This window comes from Amphiprion ocellaris, chromosome 1, assembly GCF_022539595.1.
Source record: "Amphiprion ocellaris isolate individual 3 ecotype Okinawa chromosome 1, ASM2253959v1, whole genome shotgun sequence".
Classification (NCBI taxonomy): domain Eukaryota; kingdom Metazoa; phylum Chordata; class Actinopteri; family Pomacentridae; genus Amphiprion; species Amphiprion ocellaris.
This window is the reverse complement of record NC_072766.1, coordinates 22,872,626-22,896,133: the sequence shown is the minus strand read 5'-3', so window position 1 is coordinate 22,896,133 and position 23,508 is coordinate 22,872,626. Positions and strand designations below refer to the sequence as shown.

The window sequence follows — 23,508 nt, the reverse complement described above, 5'->3', positions numbered from 1 at the left end:
TGCTCAGCTGCACTCAGCCAGTGTAGTTGAGCACAGCGGAGCACGGCAAGCCCCCCTCTGGACAACATGGGACTCACTCAGGACCCCAACTTCCACAAACTGCAGGACTGGTACACAGCCCATGCCCTGAACCTCAACATGAGGCACATGTTTGAGGCTGACAAGGAGAGATTCAACAAGCTGAGGTATACACGCTGTTAAAACATGTGAGCAGGATATGTAAACACTATATATGTATGCGAATTAGCTGTGCTGCACTGTTTTGCTAGTGCTATATTGGCAGACAAGTTCAGATGTCATTTCATAATAAAGAAAGCTAGATGTCAAAGCATTCACACACTCACAAAGTGACACTGTTTGTTTGGATACTTTATACTTGGAAAATGTCCTAATTTCTGCTGTGTTGGTTTGTTTTCTGTCTGAACAGCCTCTCCCTGAAAACTGAGGATGGAGATATTCTTCTGGATTATTCCAAGAATCTCATCACCGATGACGTCATGAAGATGTTGGTTGACCTGGTAATTTAGTTTCTATGTGAATGATATGTGGCTTTTGTAGTAATCATTAGATCCCCAAAAGTGAGCCCTTTCAGCAAGAAAGACATAGCATGTATCTTGACTTATGGTGTCTTTCTTTAAAAGACTGGTGAACGATTTAACCAACACCACAGTTTACTAAACATTACTGACATTAAAATTCTGATTATGTATCTGATTTGGTGACACTAACATGTTTTGTTTTCTTTAGGGCAAGTCAAGAGGCATTGAAGCTGCCAGAGAGAAGATGTTCTCTGGACAGAAGATCAACTTCACTGAGGTGCTCATCGTAGATCACACGTCAGACATAACTTTACTTAAGATTCCACTTTTTAATTTCCACAGTGGATGCAGCAGTTGTATCACCCTTAGCTTCCTGTGCAACAGCAGTGTAACGATCCAGCAGAAAAAGCACCAACGCTGCTGTGCTCAGTGTGTCTGTGTGTAATAATCTTTATGTTGTGGTGCTGTGGGTTTGAAGGGTCGCGCCGTGCTCCATGTGGCTCTGAGGAACCGCTCCAACACTCCCATCATGGTTGATGGCAAGGATGTAATGCCAGATGTCAACAAGGTTCTGGAGAAGATGAAGGGTTTCTGTCATGTGAGTGAAATCAACAGAAAGACACAAAACTTTGTCGCAATGCAGTTTAAACATTTCACTGCATTAGTTTAGTCATCCTGGTGATGGACGCTTGATGTAACTATCAGCATTTTGTACACCCACCTAGATAATGTTCATGATAATTGTGTATGCCTTTTGCAGAGAGTTCGCAGTGGTGAGTGGAAGGGCTACACAGGGAAGGCCATCACTGATGTTGTTAATATCGGAATCGGAGGATCTGACCTTGTGAGTACATTTTCTGGAAAGATGTATTAATATTACATTTTCCTGCAAAAAATAAATGAGACAGTGTTTCTTCCTGAATCTGTTTACTATGAATTGATTTGCCTGCAGGGCCCTCTGATGGTGACCGAGGCCTTGAAGCCGTACTCTAAAGGTGGACCACGTGTGTGGTTTGTGTCCAATATTGATGGAACTCACATTGCCAAAACCCTGGCACAGCTCAATGCCGAGACAACCCTCTTCATTATTGCATCCAAGGTAGCTGGAAGGTTTGAAACTGCACCGGAGTAATATTTCTCGCCTGAAGGAAACAGGCCTTCTGCTTCATGCATGTATCAGCTGCTACTGTAGACCAGGTTGTAAATTATATTTCCATTAAGTGAGATTAATCCAGTGGGCCAGTGTTATGTCATTGTGTCCCCAGTCATTTTCTTACAGCTGGCAATGTGCCATCTTGTAATGACACTCTAGTTTCTCATTTTCAGGCAGATCTATACCAAAATTTGAACAGCATTGCCTATTAGTCCATGGTTATCTATTTGTCTTCTCTCTGTTTGCAGACATTCACCACCCAAGAGACCATTACCAACGCTGAGTCAGCCAAAGCATGGTTCCTCGAGCATGCCAAAGATGTGAGTATTCTGTGGTACTAGAAAGCATTGTTTTCACAGATGACTGTTATCCTTCTTAATCACATGCTTCCTATATTTCTACAGAAAGCTGCTGTCGCCAAGCACTTTGTTGCTCTTTCCACAAACGGAGTAAGTCACACTAAGCTTTTCTAGGTTAAAGCCTCTCCCTACATCTAAGCATCTAATCCTAACTGTCCTGCTTTCTCTGTCTCCCCCTCAGCCTAAAGTGAAGGACTTCGGCATTGACACAGAGAACATGTTTGAGTTCTGGGATGTGAGTGCTCTTTAACAAACACTGTGTGCAGCAAGTTATCCCCAAACTGTGATGCAGGATATAAGTAGGAGCTATAAATAAAGTGGACTTTTGACCTGTGAAGTAGGTGGGACAGACACTCTGGACAGCAGCTGCTGGGTAATCAGAAGCCTCTCTCTTCAGGCTCAGTTATTATTGGTAGTGACCTTCTCTCCCTGAGAGGTTACTGTAAAGGCCAAGCTGCATCAAAGGTCACAGAGCTGCATTTAGGTACAATATGGCCTTCATGTCACAGAGAAAACGGCTGCCAGTGTGACGGTACAGAGTACGCAGTGTTTTCTCTGTCTAAGAGAGAGAGAAAAAAAGTTGTTATGCAACAGATGGATAACAAATTCTTCAGCAAAACATATTTTCCATGCTATGGCTCATTAAAAACTACAAGCAGGTCCACAAAAATGTTGCTGTTTTAGGTTACGTAATTGCTCCTGTTAAGTATAGAAATCTTGTGTATCAGTAGAACCCACAATTTGGAAGGGAGCTTTGTATGACGTGGATATATCTTTTGGTATTTTGTTCTTTTTCTTTTGCAGTGGGTTGGTGGTCGGTTCTCCTTGTGGTCTGCCATTGGAATGGCCATTGCCTTGCATATTGGTATGTACAGAAAAAATAACATCACCAAATTAAATTATTTAAAGCCCTATTTGCACTTCTTTCTTCTAATATTAAATATGCTACGGTAGTATGCAAAGTGTATACTTTGAGCTAATGCTTACCATGGTTACCGAGGTGACATTTAGAAAGGGTAAATTCACACATACATGTATCAACTCTGCATTGATTTATTAAAGACCCACTGTGATGAAAATCAATTTTTGCTTTGTTGACATTTCCATATGGTCTGCTCTTTAAATGCTAGAAGACATATCATGAATGAAATCAGCAGCCTGTGCCACGGCTGTAAACACAGATTCAGACTTCCGAGCTTTTATTTGTAACAAACCTAAGGAACGAATCCTGTCAATCCTGCATGTTGGGGTTTCCTGTTTAAACAGCGTGGCTGAATTAGACCAAAATTACAACTTCCCATTGTGCACATAAACTTGTTTTGTGGTCTTTGAGCAGAGTTACTTTTATGACATTATAAGGCATTAAGAAATGATTTGTTGTTGAAAAAACATCTATAAACAAAACTTTGACATACAGAGATGATTTCCCTGCACAACAAAGGCGGCCAGGCTAGTGATGGCCGTGTTGCCTTCTGCTCATAACTTAGTAAACATGGATTGATGACATTAGTCAGGAATCACCAGAGTCATTAGTGATCGTGTGAATCACAGTGGTGGACAGGCTTACACCGTCATTGTCACTGACAGCAAATGCTTGCTCAGAAGCACTCATTGGGCTTCTGTCTATAATACAATATAATATTGTAAGATCATGACCTTATATATCATTTCAGTTTAACTGAATAATCTTATTCATTCAGTTGCACTTGTCTGTTGCATATGTTCTCCTCATCAGGCTTCGACAACTTTGAGAAGCTTCTGTCAGGAGCTCACTGGATGGTAGGCCCCAACTTCTCTAACATAGAAAAACTGCTCATTTGAGCCTCCTGGAAAAAAAAGAAACAGAATACATGTACTTTGTTCTCTCTGCTGCAGGACAACCACTTCCGTACCGCTCCCCTGGAAAAGAACGCTCCTGTCCTACTGGCTCTGCTGGGCATCTGGTACATCAATTTCTTCCATGCTGAGACCCACGCCATGCTGCCCTACGACCAGTACATGCACCGCTTCACTGCCTACTTCCAACAGGTCTGTCCCCACAGTGTGGCATGACTCTCAAGACTGTATTATTTTATATCATTTTAAAAGCAATGCAGGAGATGCCGTTGAATTAACTTGTTGAGGTTTCTCAGGTAGCATTCTGTAAACTGAAAAAAGACAGAATAATTTTGTGCATCATTTCAGGATACTAGGTAAACTTAACATGGACTGACAGAGGAACAAAACAGTAAAAGCAGTGTCTGTCAGACATGAAAAACTCAAGAGTGTTTTTTACCTAGGGTGACATGGAGTCAAATGGAAAGTACATCACCAATCATGGAGCACGTGTGAACTACCACACTGGGCCAATTGTCTGGGGAGAGCCAGGAACCAATGGACAGCATGCTTTCTACCAGCTCATCCACCAAGGTAACAGCACCATACATCATCGCTCAGTCATAGCAACATATGCTATAGTAGCATTTCTAGGTGGTTAGTCTCATGCCATGAGCCATGAGGGTTAGTTGTGTTACTAATGGAGCCCAATATGCATATTTCAGGAACACGAATGGTGCCTTCTGACTTCCTGATTCCAGCTCAGTCACAGCATCCCATCAGAGACAGTCTGCACCACAAGGTATCGCCGGGTTGGAGAAGTTTGTGTCTAAACTAGTGGAACCAGTAGTGTGAACTAAAGAGATATGACTTTAGAACCTGTAGCAGAAAGTTAACATACATACTTTGAGGCCAAATGACGATCTTTATTTTCTTGTTGTATTGACATTTTTTTTCATCATTAGCTATTGTAACAACCATTGATGCTGTGAACATTTTAATATTGAAGCATGAATTCTAGATGTAGTTTTTTACGTTCCCGAAATGGGAACCACAAAACATCCTCTTGTGACCTCGGAGGCATCCAAAGCAGTTATCAAGTATATTAATTGCTTGGAAAACCTGAGGAATCACATTCTTCCTCCACAAAAAACAACTTATGTCAAAGATACTGAACCTCTATTGATTTACGATCAAATGGCATGAATAAGTCAATAAAAATGAAGTTAACAGCATAACACTGTAGAAAATAATCATAAAAATATATTTAACTAAGTCAAGTCACCAGTATTTATACAGTGCATTTGAAACATTGGGGGCTTTCCAGTAGAGTTAAGACCCTATAGTGTTATTTGTGATGTGAATTTACCTGAGTGTATGCAATATTACATAATTATTATTACCCAAAATTGAATAATATTGCAAATTTACCTGGCTAAAATACAGTATTAGCAATTATGAATGCTTACCTGTCTAAATTCAAAATTAAGGTTAAGACTCTACAAAGGTATCCGTCTAAATAACAATAAATGTAAAGATTCCCTGAATAGTAGCCAATCCAGTCTAAAAGACAGTATGTCAGCATACTGTAGTGGTAGGCTGACATCTACAGTGTTCCCATAGACCATGTACTGTATTACACTGTGTATAACAGTGTGTGTTTGATGTGGCTGTAGATCCTCTTGGCCAATTTTCTGGCCCAGACAGAAGCCCTGATGAAGGGTAAGACCACAGAGGAGGCCAGGAAGGAGCTGGAGGCAGGCGGCCTGAGTGGAGAGGCTCTGGAGAAAATCCTGCCACACAAAGTAAGTTAACTAAAGAGAAAAGTATTTTCTGTGATGTCAACAAACGTGACACTGAATTTGAGAATATCCCTCTCATGTTACTTGCAGAAAACAGATCATTACTTGGTATGAGGAAATGCAGATAGTAGACCACACTAAGACTGGAGAGCATAAGAGGCAGTGGCCTCCACTGACCATGAACCAACATAGCAATCCAAATTTTATCAGACACATTTGTGATGATGGCTTGTGAACACCTGAACTGCTTTATTTAACATTTCTACTCAATAAATGCAGGTATTCCAGGGAAACAGACCGACCAACTCGATCATCTTCAAGAAACTGACACCATACACACTGGGAGCACTTATTGGTGAGAAAAAGCGTTCCAATTTTCATCTTCATTCCTTATCATTGACGTCATGTTTATGTTTGGGAATTTACAAAGAAAATTAAATGAAAACAGATTTTTACAAAGTAATTTCAATAAATTAAAAATATTAAATGTAAAATACGTGATTGCATAAGTATTCAGCTCCTTTAAAGTGACTCGCCTAACTCAACAAACGTCCAGCCAAATGATGCTTGAAGCCACACAATCAGTGAAAGTAAGGCCATCTGAGTGAATGAGTCTGAATGTGTGAATGTGTCTCAAGTGACTGCAGCATAAATACATCTTTATCTGGAATGTACAGTTGCCGATGAATTAGTACCCCTGGTTATAACTACACAATGAAGGCATAACAACACTCCAAACAAGTCTGTGAAAAGATTATTATTGTTGAAAAGTGTAAGTCAAGAGGTGGTTACAGAAAAGTTAGTTTACCCATAATTAGGAAATGAGAGGAATATGGCACCTGCATAAATTTGAGTAAAGTAGGTCCATCCTCAAAAGTATAGTGGCAGTCCAAGAAAGAGTCTACTGAGGTAGGCCACCAAGACTCTTATGACTCCTCTGAAGAAATTATAAGCTTCAGCGGATAAGGTGGGAGGAACTGTGCGTGTAATAACTGTTGCCTGTTCTTTACCAGTCAGAGTTTATGAGAGAGTTGAGATAAAGCCACAACTGAAAAAAAGCTCATATCAAATTTCATCTACAGTTCGCTAGAGAGATTATTAGAGGCTCTGGAGTCAGCTAGAAAATGGTTCTTTGATGATGAGACCAAAATTGAGGTTTTTGGCCATCAGACTAGATGCTATGTTCAGCAGACACCAAACAACACACATCAAAATAAACACATTATCCCCACTGTGAAGCATGGTGGTTGCAGCATCATGATGCACAGATGCTTCTTGACAGCAGGTCCTGGAAGACTTGTAAAGGTACAGAATAAATGAATGCAACAAAGTACAGGGAATTCCTGGAATAATCTGATGCAGTTTGCAAGAAAACTGTGACTTGCTAGAAGGGGACAATTTCCAAGATGGATGAATACCTTATATAGTCACTGTATACTTAAATAGATAGATATCTTTAGATAGCAGATACTGGGACATTTCTAAAACAGCCCAAGTTCTGCAATGTCTAGATGAGGTCTATTATGAACATTGTGTACTGCTGCGTAGCAGTCAGTTGGTTTGTATGTAGGATGTTAAACTAAGAAAACAGGCTATATTATGAACAGCTCCATTGTACCATCTTGAAAATTTAATTTAGTTAAAAACAAACTTCTCTGCAGCCATGATTATTTGTTGCGGTAACAATTATTCCATCCTGTTTTGCAGCAATGTATGAACACAAGATCTTTGTCCAGGGTGTAATGTGGGAAATCAACAGCTTTGACCAGTGGGGGTAAGTTTGTTTCTTTCTATATACAACAAGGTTAAAGTTGTTTTACTAATCAGTTTATTGTGTTTGTGTGTGTTTATCTGTAAGTCAGAACATTGCTGGAAAGATTTACAGATCTTCCCAAATGCATCAATGCATCTCTGAACCCATCCTCTGTCTTCTGTTTGCATCCCCTGTCCTTCCCTATGGCATTATTAGAGTTGAACTGGGCAAACAGCTCGCGAAGAAGATCGAGCCTGAGCTCAAGGACACAGCAGAGGTCCATTCCCACGACTCATCAACCAACGGACTCATCAACTTCCTCAAGAAAAATTTTGCCTAAGTCGATTCACCTCAATAATTTCCACTTTACTCCACATCATTATCCATCTCATCAGCTCAGGAACTGCATGGACAGGAGTCTCGCAGAAGCAGCTGGTCACTCCCACGCAGTCGAGCTGAAGCACTCTGTATGTTTGTACTCTCATTATGAATATCGTGACTGTCTACACTGCTCTCTTTTCTATGTTTGCTCATTACTGCGGGGAGAAAAGTCTTTTGTATTAGATTGCTGTGGCAGGCAGAGATAAGCATGTTCTTACTCTGTCTCTGCTTTTACAAGACAGTTTGTTGCTGAAATAAACGTCTTCATGTCCATCTTATACTCTCATGCTGTGTCTAAAATGAAAAACCATCACATTTTCAAGCACAGCAGCTGCTCAGTGTTTTCCTTCTGTATGAATAAATGTGAGCGACTGTAGTAACGTGGGGTAAAATGTTGCCAACAAAGATACACGTCACTAGATGGCATCAGAGTGCCAGATTTATTTACCAGGAGCAAATCAGCCACCCAGTAATCTACCACTTACTCAGTGGAACAATGGGTCAAAGGTCAGTCCATCTGCACTGTTCCTCCCCACAAATCCCCAGAAACCACAGCATCCATTTGGAGAGAAAAACAAACAGCAAGACAAAATCGCATCTGGACTGCAAGCCACAGGCACTATATTTAAACATCATTACAACTAAATTTGCTTGATTTTTGTGAACATGTGCCAAAATTTGCATGTGAATTTCTCCTATAAACATAAGCTGACATACAATAACGATAAGAGAAAGAACATGGCATGCAAAAATCCCGGTGTGATTACCTTTGATGCCCTGAACAAGTACAAACTAAAAAATATTTTGCAGCACTTCGTTTCTCGTCAAACCCACTGCTGGGTACAATTACAGAGTGTGTATGAGGACAAACAGAAAGTTAAAAAAGAATCCTAGACCCCCAGACACTGCTGGCTTTTCAGTGCTGTTGCCAGGCAACAATACTTTACTTCAAATCTAACTTGTGTTTTTTTTTTATCTTCGGCTCTGAAAATGATACAGAAGAGAGTGAGTTAGTCTGTGGATAGAATCCCTACTTATTGTCATTTTTAGGATGTTGTGAATTGTTTGTGCAATGTCTCCAACATGAACATGTTTTTTTTTACACATTCTTTGTGTGAAATGATGATTTCAGAGAACTTGTTTTGTAAATGGTGTCACCTTTCTGAAGAAATTCATTGATCAGTCGAGTCATGGATGCACCTGCAGCCAAAGATATCGACCAGAACCTCCTGTGCCTCTGAGTTATGACTCTGCTTCACTATTTAAGCCAGGTGTATGAGGTTGAAAGGCAAAACATGCAAGTTATCATGGGGAAATAACACGGCCGGGCTTGGTTCATTGGAGAGTGGAATCAAATTACAGCATGAAAGCATGAAAAAGGTTCTGTATGCGTTCCTGAGATGTTTGTTGAACAATGCCACTGCATACCCTCACATTCCACTTCATATTCTATTAGTTGGGCCTGTCAGTCATTTTTCTTTCCTCCTGGCCTGTTAAAGAGTCGCCCCCCTGGTTTGACCAGGGTCCCAGTGCAGTGGTTGTCATGGCAACGTCAGCCCCTGCCACTTTACAACTGTGTCCCAAGTTCATGGTGGTGTCAGGTGTAGGGTTTGGAGCAGGGCTCTGGTATTCTTCAGAGCTACCCGATGTTGTTTGGAGATGTCCTCTGAGATGCATGTTTTCTTCATCATCAGCTCTTAACGCATTTGTATTCATCATGAGCTGCAGTGCTGGAAGCAGTTTGATGGTCAGCATCCTTGCATGTAAAAAAGCTTGGAAACCGGGCCTCAGAGGAGGAGACAGGCCTGCAGGTCTGCAGCCAGTTTTAATTCTCGTTTGAACTTCATTGGAATGCATTTAATGTGCATGAATTCGACCATCCTCCCCTCCCAGGAACCTTCAGGGAACATATTCTCTTGGGCGAAACACTAGCTCTCTAAACACATGACCAAGTTTTGAGTCTGTAGTCTGTGGCTGCCATTGACAGCAGTGACAGAGAAACTCTGGAGGATGTAAAAAAAAAAAATAATAAAGCCATCGTGTCAAGCCCAGCTTCATTTTTCCCACGACTACAGGAGTTATATAAAGACTAACTTAAGTACGTGGGCAGAGCTCGTCGCTGCAGCACTGGAAGCCTGCTGAAGTCCAATGAGACCTCAGGGGGCTTCAGCTGACCACTTGTTGCTCAGGCTTCCTTGTCTCTTGTATAATATCTACAGATTTGTGGACCAGTGCTCTCTGTATACCCCGTGTCTGCACTGAAAACTAATGAAACAACATAATGAAAGGGTTACAGTCTCTGTTTCAATACACATTGCATCTGCAAAACTACTTTCAAAACATTCTAAAGAGAAAATAAATGCAATATTTTAATATCAAATAACACATGAGAATGTCTGCATGCTACATTTCTGAATCCTTTCTTTGAGATGCCCCTGACCTCAGAGAGCAGTCAGAGGCTTCTTTCAGCGCCTCCTCCCTGCCAAGTTACCAGACAGCTGGGCTTGTTTGTCCTCCAGGGACAGCTTTAGGTCAGTTATCTCATTTTTTGTGTGGGTTTTTGTATACTGACCACCCATTGTAAGATTTTTTTCTCTTTACTGTCTCCCCTGAATCTGAAAAAATGTAGATAAAGTGACCAACATCTGGCTTTTATTCAGCATCGCAGTGAGAGATAAAAAATAAAACTCCCACGCTGATTTCTGCCTCTGCAAGTCTGTTGGAGATACAATATATTACAGCGAAGGCCAAAACTCACATTTTTTAGATCAAAGCTATTATTTCTGACTGTGATGACATATTTGATGCCAAGCTGGCAAGGCTGTATGAGTTTGTCACTAGCGGTGTGGCAGTGGAGGCAGGTTTTTTTTTTTAAAGCTTCACAGTTGTTTAACGCTGTGTCACTGAAGTGTGTCAGTTCAGCAACAGTGAAAAAAGCATTTCTCTCCAACATCAAACCTGAATTCATTCTGTCTTCTGAACAAGTGAATCATTCTCTTCAATTCTTTTGTTTTTAATGAAAAACATAAACCAGATTGGTTTGTTTTTGATGAAAGGCTTGATTTCATTTCAGAGATTCAACCGTACAGTAGCGATTAGTCATGAAAATACAACTCACACATTATATTATTATAATGTTTTTTCCCTGTGAAGCATTTGGTATTAAAGGGGCAGTCAAGCCGTTTAGCATTCCACTTTTACAAATCAGTGGCACTCGAAAAGACACAGACTGAGACAAGCGTGGCCAAAATCTCCACTGCAGAGGCCGACATATCCTGTCTTTTGTTTCCTGACGTGTCAAGAACAAAAATGCTGGACTTGGCATTTCACATAATGCAACTCTGTGGATAATTTGTTAGCACTACATATGGCTGACGTTTAACATTTTAGGTCTTTAGCCCAAGCTAAGATGATGATGATGAAGGCATCATCAGGGGTCATTTTCTTGAAACCTTCCAGGAGACAGTTTTCAGAGACTGAGCAGCGCTACTCAGGATGAATCAGCATAAAACTTTGGTTTTGGTGCAGTAGATGCAGAATTTGAATGGCTCAGCCAGAGATCTTTGTTGCATGCCATTCCCCTTAACTCTCTTCTGTCATCTCCTGTTGTCTCATCCCGTTGCTCGCTAGTGTACAAACATGGTTCTTTTTGACTACCAGTTTCAGCACAGCAGTTCCTAGTTTACTTATCAGACTGACATGTGGACAGATACAGTACATGTGCAATGAGCCAAAACAAACCTGGCCATTTTATTGGTGTAGCTCTAATAAAAGTGTATTTACATTTTGTGTTTGCTAAAATGACCATGTGTAAGTTAGAAAACAGTATAACTAATGTTATAGTCTGTAATTAGTTTACATTTTTCCTTACACTGATGAAAAATACATGTGCCGATGATTATTTTAAATGCATGTGATAAAATGAGTCCAAGTCACAAATACGTTTAAGTCAAGTGCTTCAATAAAAACACTGATTCTCCAGTTCAGGGACAGAGTTGCTTTGGCATACAGCGATTGAATAAATCTGTGTGTTCTTTTGAATTTGAGCTGCAGTATTTACTGATCAGGTATCTGACAAATAAAGCTGACTTATTTTTTTATTAACATTATACCACAAAAATGACAAGAAAATTAGTTGCTGACGCTCAGATGATTGAAGAAAAGAAACAAGTTTTTTAAAATAGATTTTAGACAAAGTAATTACTCTAATAATTGAGTGATTTAAAACATCTTTACAATAACTGAAGGACTAGCCACAACAATCTGTTAAATATGACTTGGAGGCACAGCTGTACATTACTCAGAGCTATGTGAAGAGCAGTCGCTCTCAATGGTACCAGTCAAATCCAACAAGTTGTCAGCTAATAAGAGCTTAATTGTTCATGATTTGATAATCCATTGCAGTCACTGTTGAGTGTGAAGTAGTTTAGATGAGCAGTCGGTCAGTGGTGTTAAATAAGCTGTTAGCAGCAACACTGGAGGCCAAGCAGTGGGCCCATTATGAATGGCATGGCACTAGTCTGTAATAAAGGAGAAGACATAGTTCCAGGGGCATCTTTTGTCTGTAATACACGGCCTGTCCAAATAAAAGTTGCCACCTGGATTTAACTAAGCAAGTAGGAGCCTTCCATTGGATAATTACTGCAGTGATGAATACGTTTCAGCTGCAACAACTTATTTAACCCTAGCTGATGCAGTGAGGAGCTTCTCATTTCTTAAACAACCATGTTGGAAGACATATCCTGTAGTCATGGAAACGATGTTAATCTGTCTCAGAAGGGTCAAATTATAGGCCTGCATCAAGCAAAGAAAACAACTAAGGAGATTTCTGAAACTACTCGAATCAGGTTAAGAATCGTCCAACGCATTATTAAAACCTGAAGGATAGTGGTGAAGCATCATCTTCCAGGAACAAATGTGGTCAGAACAAACTCTTGGATGATCGTGATCGAGGATCACTTAAACGTTTGGTGAAATCATATCATAAGAAATCAACAGTAGAACTCAGGGCAATGTTTAATTTTTTTTTTTTTTTTAATTTTATTTATTTGATCCATGGGACAGTGCACAAACAACATTAACCCCATGGGGAGAGATGCATTATGCCAGGTTATAGCACAAGTGCTAATTTCCACCTGTAGTCCCAGAGCAGGCCAAAGATGTGTTGGGTTACATCAATGTTAAAAGAAAAAAGACACAAGATTAAACATTTCAAACATTAAACACAAATAATTCATAAGATCAAACTCCAAAGCCTCTACAAAAAAGTGCTGACACCAAAGCACCTTCAAAATCATCATTAATGGGTACAAGATTGATCCGAGAGCAGCCATCGCTTCAGCAAGCTTGAAAACTCATTGAAGTGCTTACATTTTAAAAGCTCTGTGGGTAATTTGTTCCATTGGTTCATTGCAACAAAGGAGAAGGCTGATCTTCCAAAAGCGGAGTCGAGTTTTCGTATATAACACTCGCCCCGAAGAGAAGTCCGAGTGTCTCGAGAAGAGACTTCAGAACACAGAGGGATAAAAGTCTTTAGCGGTGGCGCAACAGTGCCATGAATTATCCTAAACAATAAGCATAGATTAGAATATCTAATACAATTTTCAAAGCTTAAAATACCATGTTTAGTTAGAATTTTTAATAATGAAAGTAAGAGAATTTCAACATACACAATGCAAAGGGAACTCCAGGGATTGGGACTAAACAGCTGTGTAGCTCTAAGAAAATCACTGAAGTCCTGTGGTCTGATGAGTACAGATTTTTCCTGTTCCAAAGTGATGAGTGTATCACAGTAAGAAGAGAGATGGATGTAGTGATGCACTCATCATGGCTAGTGCCTACCAGCCTGTGGGGGTTAGGATTATGATCTAGGGTTGGTCAGGTTCAGCAACGTTATGTTCCCTAAGAATGAGGTCAGCTGATTACCTTAATATATTGAATGACCAGGTCTTTCCATTAATGGAGTTATTCTTCCTTGATGGCATAAGCATGTCCCAAGATTAAAATGCCAGGATTCATGGGGCTCACATTGTGAATGAGTGATTCAGGGAGCATAATGCTGGAGAAGACCAACTTCAGTGGTCCAACTCTCCCATCATCAGTACAAGATATTGGCAGAAAATTAATCCAACTTTGGACACAAATAAATGCTGTGACATTGCAGAAGCTTATCGAAATAATGCCACAGTGAATGTGTGCCATACTCAAAGCTAAAGCCAGTCCAACAAAATATTAGAGTGTGTGACTTTTTTTTTTTTGGATAGGCAGTCTATCTGTGTGTAATCCTGAAGAACCATCCACTGTTTCTGAGAAGTCACATTGCTGTGGATTTTTTTAGATGTGATGTTTTTTGTACTTTTAGCAACAATTAAAATAGCACATTCCAGTCTTGCACATTGTTTGTTTGACTGCGTGGCAAGATTATGCCCAACATGTAGATAGAGCAAGGGTAATGATTTGTGAAATGACTCATAACTAGTTCCTAGCATCTCAGTAAAATGTGGTACTGGTGTCTTTTCTCTTTCATTTTTTGTTAACATGGCATCAGATTCTCTCCAGGTGAAACTAAATTTGTTGTGCTGTTGCAGAAACTTGAAAAGTAAAACGTAGTCACTTCATTTCTTGAAAAAAATGAAACATTACATTTTTGGAACATTAAGTGTAATTGGTTTCATAAATGAAGATTCATTGTGTATTTTCCTTTCATAGACGGCAGACTTGAAAATATGTGTGTAGATGAGAATCAGGCAGAAGGTAACAAACAGGAGGCAGATATTTTTGGTAGCAAGAAGGGGACAAAGTGTCAGTAACCAAAGCTTCAGAGTGTATGAGGTAATCCTGAGGCGAGCATATTTTCACTCATTTCCTGGCAGTGCAGGGACCTGTGAGCTCCGAAGGGAAGGTGTTCTTGAGTTCTTTTGTGCGGTGTAACAGAGCTCACCTCACAGCAGATCCCCCGGGGCTCTCTCTCTCACACACACACACACACACACACACACACACACACACACACACACACACACACACACACACACACACACACTGAGTCACAGGGTGGAACCCTCACACACATAAAGGGCGCTTTGTGCCCCAACTCATGGAGCCGTCAACCAACACCAGAGAGCTCCTCACACTGAACACCACTGTTCAGCTCACAGGAGAGCTCAGTCAGTGGGCAGACTGTGCTTTTATGTACACCCACGCAAAACCTATCTCCATCTTTAACAATCTGTGTATCACTGCCTTATAAATACAGCTGCTGTAATTGTAATTTGAGACTAGAGGTTGAAGGGGTGAGCAAGCCTGGCATTTGTTTTTAACGAGTTTTAACCTCAGTGCAGGTGAGAGAATTTGGAAAGATCCTTTCCTTCATTTTCCCTTCTTTGAACGTTACCAAGTCATTTATAAGTGGCATATTTAGGCCATTTGTGTCTCTCAGCCAAGTATTTCCTAAAACTGAAAAAAAGATGATGACTCAATTTGCTGGCCTCTTGGGAACTGAGCCTGAGAGCAGTAATTTAGCCAACCAGTAAAACTGTGGCTTCTGCTACTAATGAATCCCATCTGCTCACCTGTAGGACCTCCAGGTGACAGCAGTCCTGCCTGAAGCATGTTCCTGTATTTTCAGTTAGTACAGAACAACCACACACCCAGTCACTCACTACTGATAACATTTAAAGCTGCTATAATCAGAAATTTTATGTGGTTATAAATGAAGTGTAATGTAAAAGTGATCATTTGTAGTGATGAACACAGAGAGAATAATGACACAACTGTGCAGTTTTCTCACCTTCACAGAACATTTTGGTTTATTGTTTTGATTTAATGACCCACAGCTTACTGTTTTGGTTCAGTCTCATTAGCACTGTAGCCTCAGCAGACAGATGTTTACTACAAAAGCTTTAATTAAATCCCTACATATTCATAACTAAACATCACACAGACACATTGACTGGTGCAATGGAACATTTAAAAATTCAAGTCAGGTATTTTTCTAAGGAATTAGTAAACTAAAACAGAGTATATGAAAGTGATTAGAAACATCGAACTCGAAAGAAAGAATATATAAATGAGCCACTAGATTACATGCAAACTGAACATGTCTGACATCAGGGCCTGTTTAAGTCTTAGGATCTTAAAAGAACAACAATAAATTTTCAGATGGCGTCCAACACACTTATTCAAGGACCTAAATATAGTGATGAGAGTAATAGTGACTCGTGGAAAAGATTTTTGTACAGAGAAGGAGATGTTTTATTAAAGGGTAAATTTTTAGGGGCCATTTGTTCCATGACAGCATTCAGCTGTGGTACTTGTGCCTGATTTACACTTTGTCGTTCTGCCTACAAGTGGATAAAAAAAATCGACAAATGCAGGTTTAAAGATATAATTATGTTGTTTACATTCCACCTGCAAGGATAAAAGTTATGTTTCTAACATGTGGGGCAGCTATAAAATCCGACAGACAAGCCCATTCTTGGTTTACATGCAGGTTCTGGGAAATGTTGGCAGCTGATTAAAAATAATAAATACTTTCCTTTACTGTTCAGTTTGTCCTTGTGACCCACTGTACTGGATTAAAACCTTCCTGACCCATCCATCATTATGGCCACATAACAAGATGCAGTATCATAAAATATAGCCCTGGTGGGTCTAAAGGGTTACTGCTTTCTTTTGCTGAGATTGTTTCTTTCTGTGATTTATTCTTTTTAAGTAAAAAAAAAAAACTTTAGAGGGTGTTTTTAACTCCCCTGTGTTGTTTTTCTTAATGTCTCTCTGCTCAGTGAAGATAAAGGCAAACAGCCAAAGGTATCTAACGAATCTTATTGTGTTCACTCTGCCTCTCTGTCTTTTAATTCAGCCTCGTACCCACTGCTGCATTCTGCATTTCTATATGCTGTGAGCAGTGATACTCTACTTACGACCCATGATAGGGTGTCAACAGCTCCACCAATCATTTCCTAACTCTCACTGAAAACAAAATGATATTATACTTTGTTTTTGCTTTTGTTTTTTGTTTTTTGCTTGTATCACAAATGTAGAATAATGTCCAGTGGCATTTGAAAATAAATAATTTCACAGAAAGATGAGGTATGGCCTTTTTTGTTGTTATTATTCTGACAAGGAAGGGGGCGGAGTTATGTGATGATCGGTGTTAGTTTGTCTGTCTGTGTGCAACTTTATTCAAAAACAGAGTGAAAGATTTGGATAGCATTTTTAGGGAAGGTCAGAAATGACACAAGGACCAACTTATTAGATTTTGGCAGTGATGCGGCTTGCAGTTTGGATCCACGGATTGGTTTAAGATTCCTGTATCATTGCGAGATAGCGGCACAGCGTCACTGTAATTATCACAACCAGTGAACACTACATCTGCTGCCCGCTGATGATCACATGATTGCGATCCTACTACAAATCGACCACACGTTTTTTAGAGTTTTAATCCGCTGGAAATCATACAGCAACGGAGCAGCCTTGGCAGACTACAGCACTCTCTGACTGCTTTTCTTGTTATTATATTCTTATTAATTCTTATCCTGCACTCCGGCCTCCTGTTACCTTGCAACTGTGGCCCCTGGACAAAGCAAGTTGAGAAACCCTGCTAGAATATTTTGCTGTCATTGCCATGCATCTATCCATCCACCTGATGTCTTCAAATTGAGTGTAGAGAGTTCAGTTTTCAACTGAATTCAGTTTCAAATCATTAGATTTCATGTTGTCTGAAATTCTGTTTTAACTTATGATTTCAAATTGAAATGATAAGATTAAAATTCATATCTTTTCTACAATTATTCAAGTTGAGCAATTCAAATTCAAATATAAATGGTTCATATTAGGTCCTTAGTGGCACAAATTTCTGCCAAAAGACTTTCCTACCTGTCCTATTACACTGGTCTACAAAATTTTGGGAAGTCTCTGCTTCAGAGATAAAACTTGCTAAATCTTATGTAATTTGATACAATTAAGTGAAAAACAAACATTAAAAGTCTTAGTTGGCTACTCTTTTCAAGATACTTAATGTTAAAGTTTTATTGCACAAATGCTGGGGATCAACAAGGGGTGAGTGTTGGACATTTTTCTTTCCTGGCTCCAAGGACTGTCGTAGCGGCCAGTCTTTCCTAACATAGTGAGATTCCCTGGCTCGGCTGTCACGTTCACATAGAAAACAGCAGTACTTTGTATATCCACCCTGTAGCCCAAGTACGAGTGCAACCACTTTCAAATCACCGCAAATCTGCCACTGATGTTGCTCATACTTTATACACCTTAAGAGCTGTTTCATATTTTCATATGTTTCCTTCATATGAACGGCATGACCAACTGGAATGGATGGCAAAACATTTCCATTGTGGAGTAAAACTGCTTTAAGCCTTGTTTTGGATGAATCGATAAACAGTCTCCATTCATCTGGATCATGAGTGATGCTAAGCGCTGTCATCAAGCCATTGATATCGCTGCAGTAAACCAGATCACCTTCCATCAGAAAAAACTCAACCAGACCTTTTTGGTGATCACGAAAGCTAGAGATCCTGACATCACTCTCCAGGAGATTCCATTGTGGCAGCCTGGAGCCCAAGAGCTCTGCTTTACTCTTAGGCAGTTCCAAATCCCTCACTAGGTCATTCAGTTCACTCTGAGATATAAGGTGTGGTTCAGGAGAGGAATGTGACAGCCTGAAGTCTGGATCAGCTGATGTTGATGGCTCAGGACTAGCTGCATCCTGATCATCATCTTGGTCATCATCAGTGTCCAAGGAGTAAAATTCTGGTGCATCAGGAACTGGTAGTTCTTCTCCATGAGGCACAGGGCGAAGAGCTGATGGAATATTAGGATATTGCACTGTCCATTTTTTCTTTCTGGAAATACCACTTGCAACTGGGGGTACCATACAAAAATAACAATCAGTAGTGTGATCTGTTGGTTCACGTCAAATCATTGGAACTGCAAAAGGCATAGATTTTCTTTTCTTGTTGAGCCACTGGCGTAGATTTGATGCACATGTGTTACAGCAATAATGTGGGGCTCAGCTTTTGTCCTGGTCACCTATTTTGCATCCAAAATAAAGATGGTATGCTTTTCTCACCATTGCTGTTAGAGTCTGCTTTTGTGATGCAAAGGTTACCTCACCACAAATATAACAGAAATTATCTGCATTGTTTACACAGTTTCGAGGCATATCTGCTTCCAGAGTTAAAAAACACAAGAGTTCCATAGAAATATCAGGTCCTGGCAACTTTTCAGTTATGAAAACGGCTGCATGGGAATTGTAATCCACAGGTCAACTCGTGCTACTGATCAAGAAATATCTCTACATTAATACATTACCTTAACTTTCAAGACACAGGTTTTCTGCAAGTAATGTGTCAAATACATGATGCTCAATCAAATTTCTATTCAACATGATAGTATTCTTGTTTGGAATCACTGTTTTAAATCGATTATGTCTCAGACAAATATATTCCCATTTGAAATGGGACTCGATTTCTCATTAATTTTCAAGAAATTTCACAATTTGACCTAATACTGTATCTTGAAAACTATAGCTAATTGGCACTTCTGACTTATTTTTTCTTTAAAAGTGACCAAAAGTTGGTAAAATTTCACTACTCTTATCCAGGAAGCATTTTGCTTGTAGACCAGTGTTATCAGTTACCTGATCACTCACCCACTTCCACACCTGCCAGTACTTTAACAAGTTTGTTTGTACAATTCAACAATTTCATTTAGCAGACGCTTTATCCAAAGCGACATGCATCTGAGAGTAGACACAACACAAGCAAGGATCTAGTCAGGTTTCCACCTGTCCTTTGTCATATTGTTTATGTCACTCAGGTTCATCAATGCATTCTAGCCAGTCCGTCGAACACCTGTTCAGCCCCCACCTGCTTTAACTTTCTGGACTTGTTTGCATTCACTGCACTATATGTGAGCTGTATGACCTTCTGCCCCTGTTGAAATCCATAAAACTCAGTCTGCCTGCCACCCACATCCTTCAGCCTCCGTATTTCAACTGCAACATAGATGCAATCACAAACATCTCACTTATTTACAGTTAGCGGTTGGAAGGTGTGATACTGAAACACACTTACAGACGACGAAACCAACTGATGGGGCTTCTCTGTCATCTGTAAACTTATGATGACACTTTGGATGGTTTTCTACTGCTGGGATGTCATCTATTCAGTTTAAGTGCTCAGAGAAGAGTCACATTTTCATATCTGGCATTAGCAGAAGAATCCCTGTAATCAACCTACTTTATGCTCCAATTAGCCCAAATGTTGCACAATACTGCACCACAGGGGTGCGGTCTCTTCATTCATCCCAAACAACTCAGCGGTAAGCATTTGAGTTGTAAAATCTAAAGAGATGCCCATCATGAAGTGAAACAATAACAAGAGACAGCTGTAGGTGTAAGATGCAGTCTGAAGGTTTCTCAACAAATACTCTCATTCTGATCATTTCTGCACTTGAAGCCCACTTTTATCAGCACAAGTACAATTTATTATGCGAAGTGAAAAACATTTTTTGTGCCTCTAAATGTATAATGACTTCATATATTTCACACCAGACTTAAGGATTGCTTTTTTAACTTTTGTAACTAAAAGGGAATTCCACAGACGTCCTTACAGTATCAGCTTATCGTGCCTCTGTAATGTTTCCAGGAATGTTTGTGTACTGGAGCAGTTTACTAAAAGGGTCCGTACCAAGGGAATGGTCTCATCAGTGAGTTTCCGCTGGCAGATGCAGTTCATTGCTTATCTGCATCTTTTCATACCATCATGGTTAAATTCATGTTTGTCAATAGCTCTGAGTTTGTCTCTTTTCCTTTTTTAGTTTTAGGATAATGAGGTTCTGACAGTCATGTCTTTTCCAGGCTTCAGATAATCTGACCATCAGAGTGGTGGGTCTCATCCCAGGAGGGAGATTCCGTCACATTATATGCTACAGGCCTGCGTGCATGGCTGTAATTATACAAGAGCATTTTATTTGAACTCTGGGCTAACCCGCCCCCTTGCACATATTTAATGTATGATGTGTGGGAGTTTTTCCTTTTCCCAACGGGGGTCTGAGGTTGTAATTACAATTTTTAATTAACAGTTTTCTTGTTTCATAATGGGGGCTGTCTTTAACTGCTGTATAAATAAACTTGACTTGACTGGAGCAAAGTACAATTTGTAAAACACCTATATTAAAGGCCAGCAGTATTAAAAGAGTAAAGCGGCAACAGTCAGAATGGTCCTGTAATAAACAAGAGACCTCTGAGTGATCATATGACTGAGATGTGCTGGCAGAGGGAATAAAAAAAAACTACTGAGAATCAGCAGAGTGAGTGACAGAAATGAAATGTTAGTGCATAGCAAGTATACATTTTCAGGTCAAATAAAAGGCCCAGTGGAAAAGCTGGGCAATGGCATGATCTCCATCTGAGTTTAATCTACATCCCTAGCATTTAAAAATCAGCTGTGGTCGTGGGAAAACCACATGTAGTCAACTCCAAATCATTCTGGACTCATCAACATGCATCTCCAGACCACATCCCTAAACTTTCACGGTGTTTTGTAATTTCTTTTGCCTCAGTTTTAGTGCGCAAACCTGAAGGCAGCGTGACTTTTAATGCATCTTACGAATCGTACAAATTACAGAATCAGTGTCGCCACACAATAGCATAATTCTGTACTACTTTACTACTATTTCCATTCATTTCAAATGAAGGTCAGTGGTAGAATGAAAAACGTTCCTCCTAAAATATTGCAGTGTAATATACAGTAATATTCTGTGATAATATTCTTGCAGAAGAGCTATATTGAGGATGTTTTGATGAGAAATAGCTTAGTTAACAGAAAAAAATGCTAATCATTTGTTGCAAATAATTAAGTGAATCATTTTGACATTTTGAGACACAAACTAATTGGCCTTCTTGATTAGACCTCTTTCAGGTGAAGCTGAAGTTGCCGGTTAGCATAGTTTAGCGTAGCTTAGCTTAGGTTAGCTTAGCACAGAGATTAAATATGAAGGAACTGGTAGCCTGGCTGGAACCAAAATCAGCTCACCAACACCTCTCACTCACTCTGACTGAAATGGTATATTTTGTCCGGTGGTATATTTTTGGATGATGAAGTTGGAATAAACTGATGCAAACAGAGGCTATTATTTAGAATATTTTTGGAAAATACCACATGGCCAAAACAGTTCTGGTCCAAAATATTGTTCAGCTTTGCTGATTTGCAGTGCAGCTTATAGTTTCAATCAATTTGTTTAATGTCTGTTCATTATTTTGTATTATTTTCTTCAGTACAGAACAATGCTGAAGACATTAGAACTCACTACCGTTTACCTTGTTGGTAGCTTTGCATGCTTCATGAGGTAACTGAAGGCAGAATTACATTTAAATCCCTTTTTCATGCTAAAAGCTCCCAAACATGTTACTTTGATACTCACTGGTGAGTTTTTATAGGTTTAATCAATGACCATAGAAGGACTGTAACGGCAGCTCAGATCAGTACTGACACCAGTGCTTCCCAGAGATCAAGTAGAAGACACACATGAACATCTAGTGTTGGAAACAGACTGTGAATCAGGCCTTCATTGCTGAACTGCTGAAAAGACGCCACTGCTGAGGGAGATCACAGAGAAGAAGAAAACTACTTCTACAGAGTCCAAATTAGGGATTTTTGGTTCTAGTTGCTTTGTTTTTGAGACACAGAGAAAGTGTGTGGATGGTATCAACATGTGGTTCCCGCTGAGAAGCCTGGAGGGGGAGCTGGGATGCTGTGTGGGGGCTTTATTATACAGAATCCAAGGCAACACTTGACCAAGTTGGCTACCACAACATCTGGTTTGAGCTTAGTGGGATGATGATTTTAACATGACTCAAAACACACCTCGAGGTAGATCGATGCATTGCTGCATCAGAAGACCTGGCCTCCACTACGACACAACCCAAACCCAGGCAAGATGGTGTGGGAATGAGCACAAAAGTGAAGAAAAAGCGGAAAACAAGTCCTCGGCATCTGTGGGAACTCCTTTAAGGTGGACATAAAAGGTCCAGGTGACGACCTCATGAAGCTGGTTGAGAGAATAAGTTTGCAAAGCAGTTATTACAAAAAAAAATGGCTACACTGAAATCTCTAAATTTTAAAACAGTTCTGGTTTGTTTACAAGTGTTTCCTTACTACGCAAATCCAAATGTTATTTCATCATTTAGAATTCCTCTGTTTTGTTCTTAAATGCAGAGAATAGTATAAATAAAGACAAACTGTCAGTTAGTGTGTCAAAACTTTTGACTGTTATTGTGTCTTTGCTGCTGTGACAAGACACTTTTAGTGCATTTTGTTGTCAAAGACTGTTTAAAGACTGACTGCAACTGTCATAATGTCAAAAATAATTACTATTTTAATGTGTAATTACAGCCTCTCAATCACAAACAATAAAAGGACAAACTGTAAATAATCAAATAATCATTTCACTATGCTTGAATTCTATGAATTTTTACTTCTGAGGAAAATTATTTAAGGTTAAGTGCACAATTCTTACAAGATAAAAACAACTGTCACAAAAGATGTTGCATTTATAAAGGTTTTAGGTCAGCAGTATTTTTACTGTATAACAATATATACCGTTTAAATATACCGATCCTTTCATTTGTTAAACATTATGAAAAATAAAGCAAGAAAAGCCAGCATTAAAGAGAAAAATCAGACATCGG

General features: G+C 39.6%; 1 protein-coding gene across 1 annotated transcript; it reads left to right on the top strand.

Annotated features, from left to right (window-relative positions):
* Positions 1-8,080, top strand: gpib (glucose-6-phosphate isomerase b). The gene is made up of 18 exons (XM_023275815.3): positions 1-185; positions 428-518; positions 748-816; positions 1,018-1,137; positions 1,300-1,383; positions 1,492-1,638; positions 1,941-2,012; positions 2,097-2,141; positions 2,233-2,286; positions 2,856-2,916; positions 3,787-3,830; positions 3,927-4,079; positions 4,331-4,460; positions 4,592-4,668; positions 5,543-5,671; positions 5,948-6,023; positions 7,376-7,442; positions 7,638-8,080. The coding sequence occupies exons 1-18, from the start codon at positions 67-69 to the stop codon at positions 7,759-7,761; spliced, it is 1,662 nt and encodes a 553-aa protein (XP_023131583.2). The 5' UTR covers positions 1-66; the 3' UTR covers positions 7,762-8,080.
* The last annotated feature ends 15,428 nt before the right edge of the window (positions 8,081-23,508 follow it).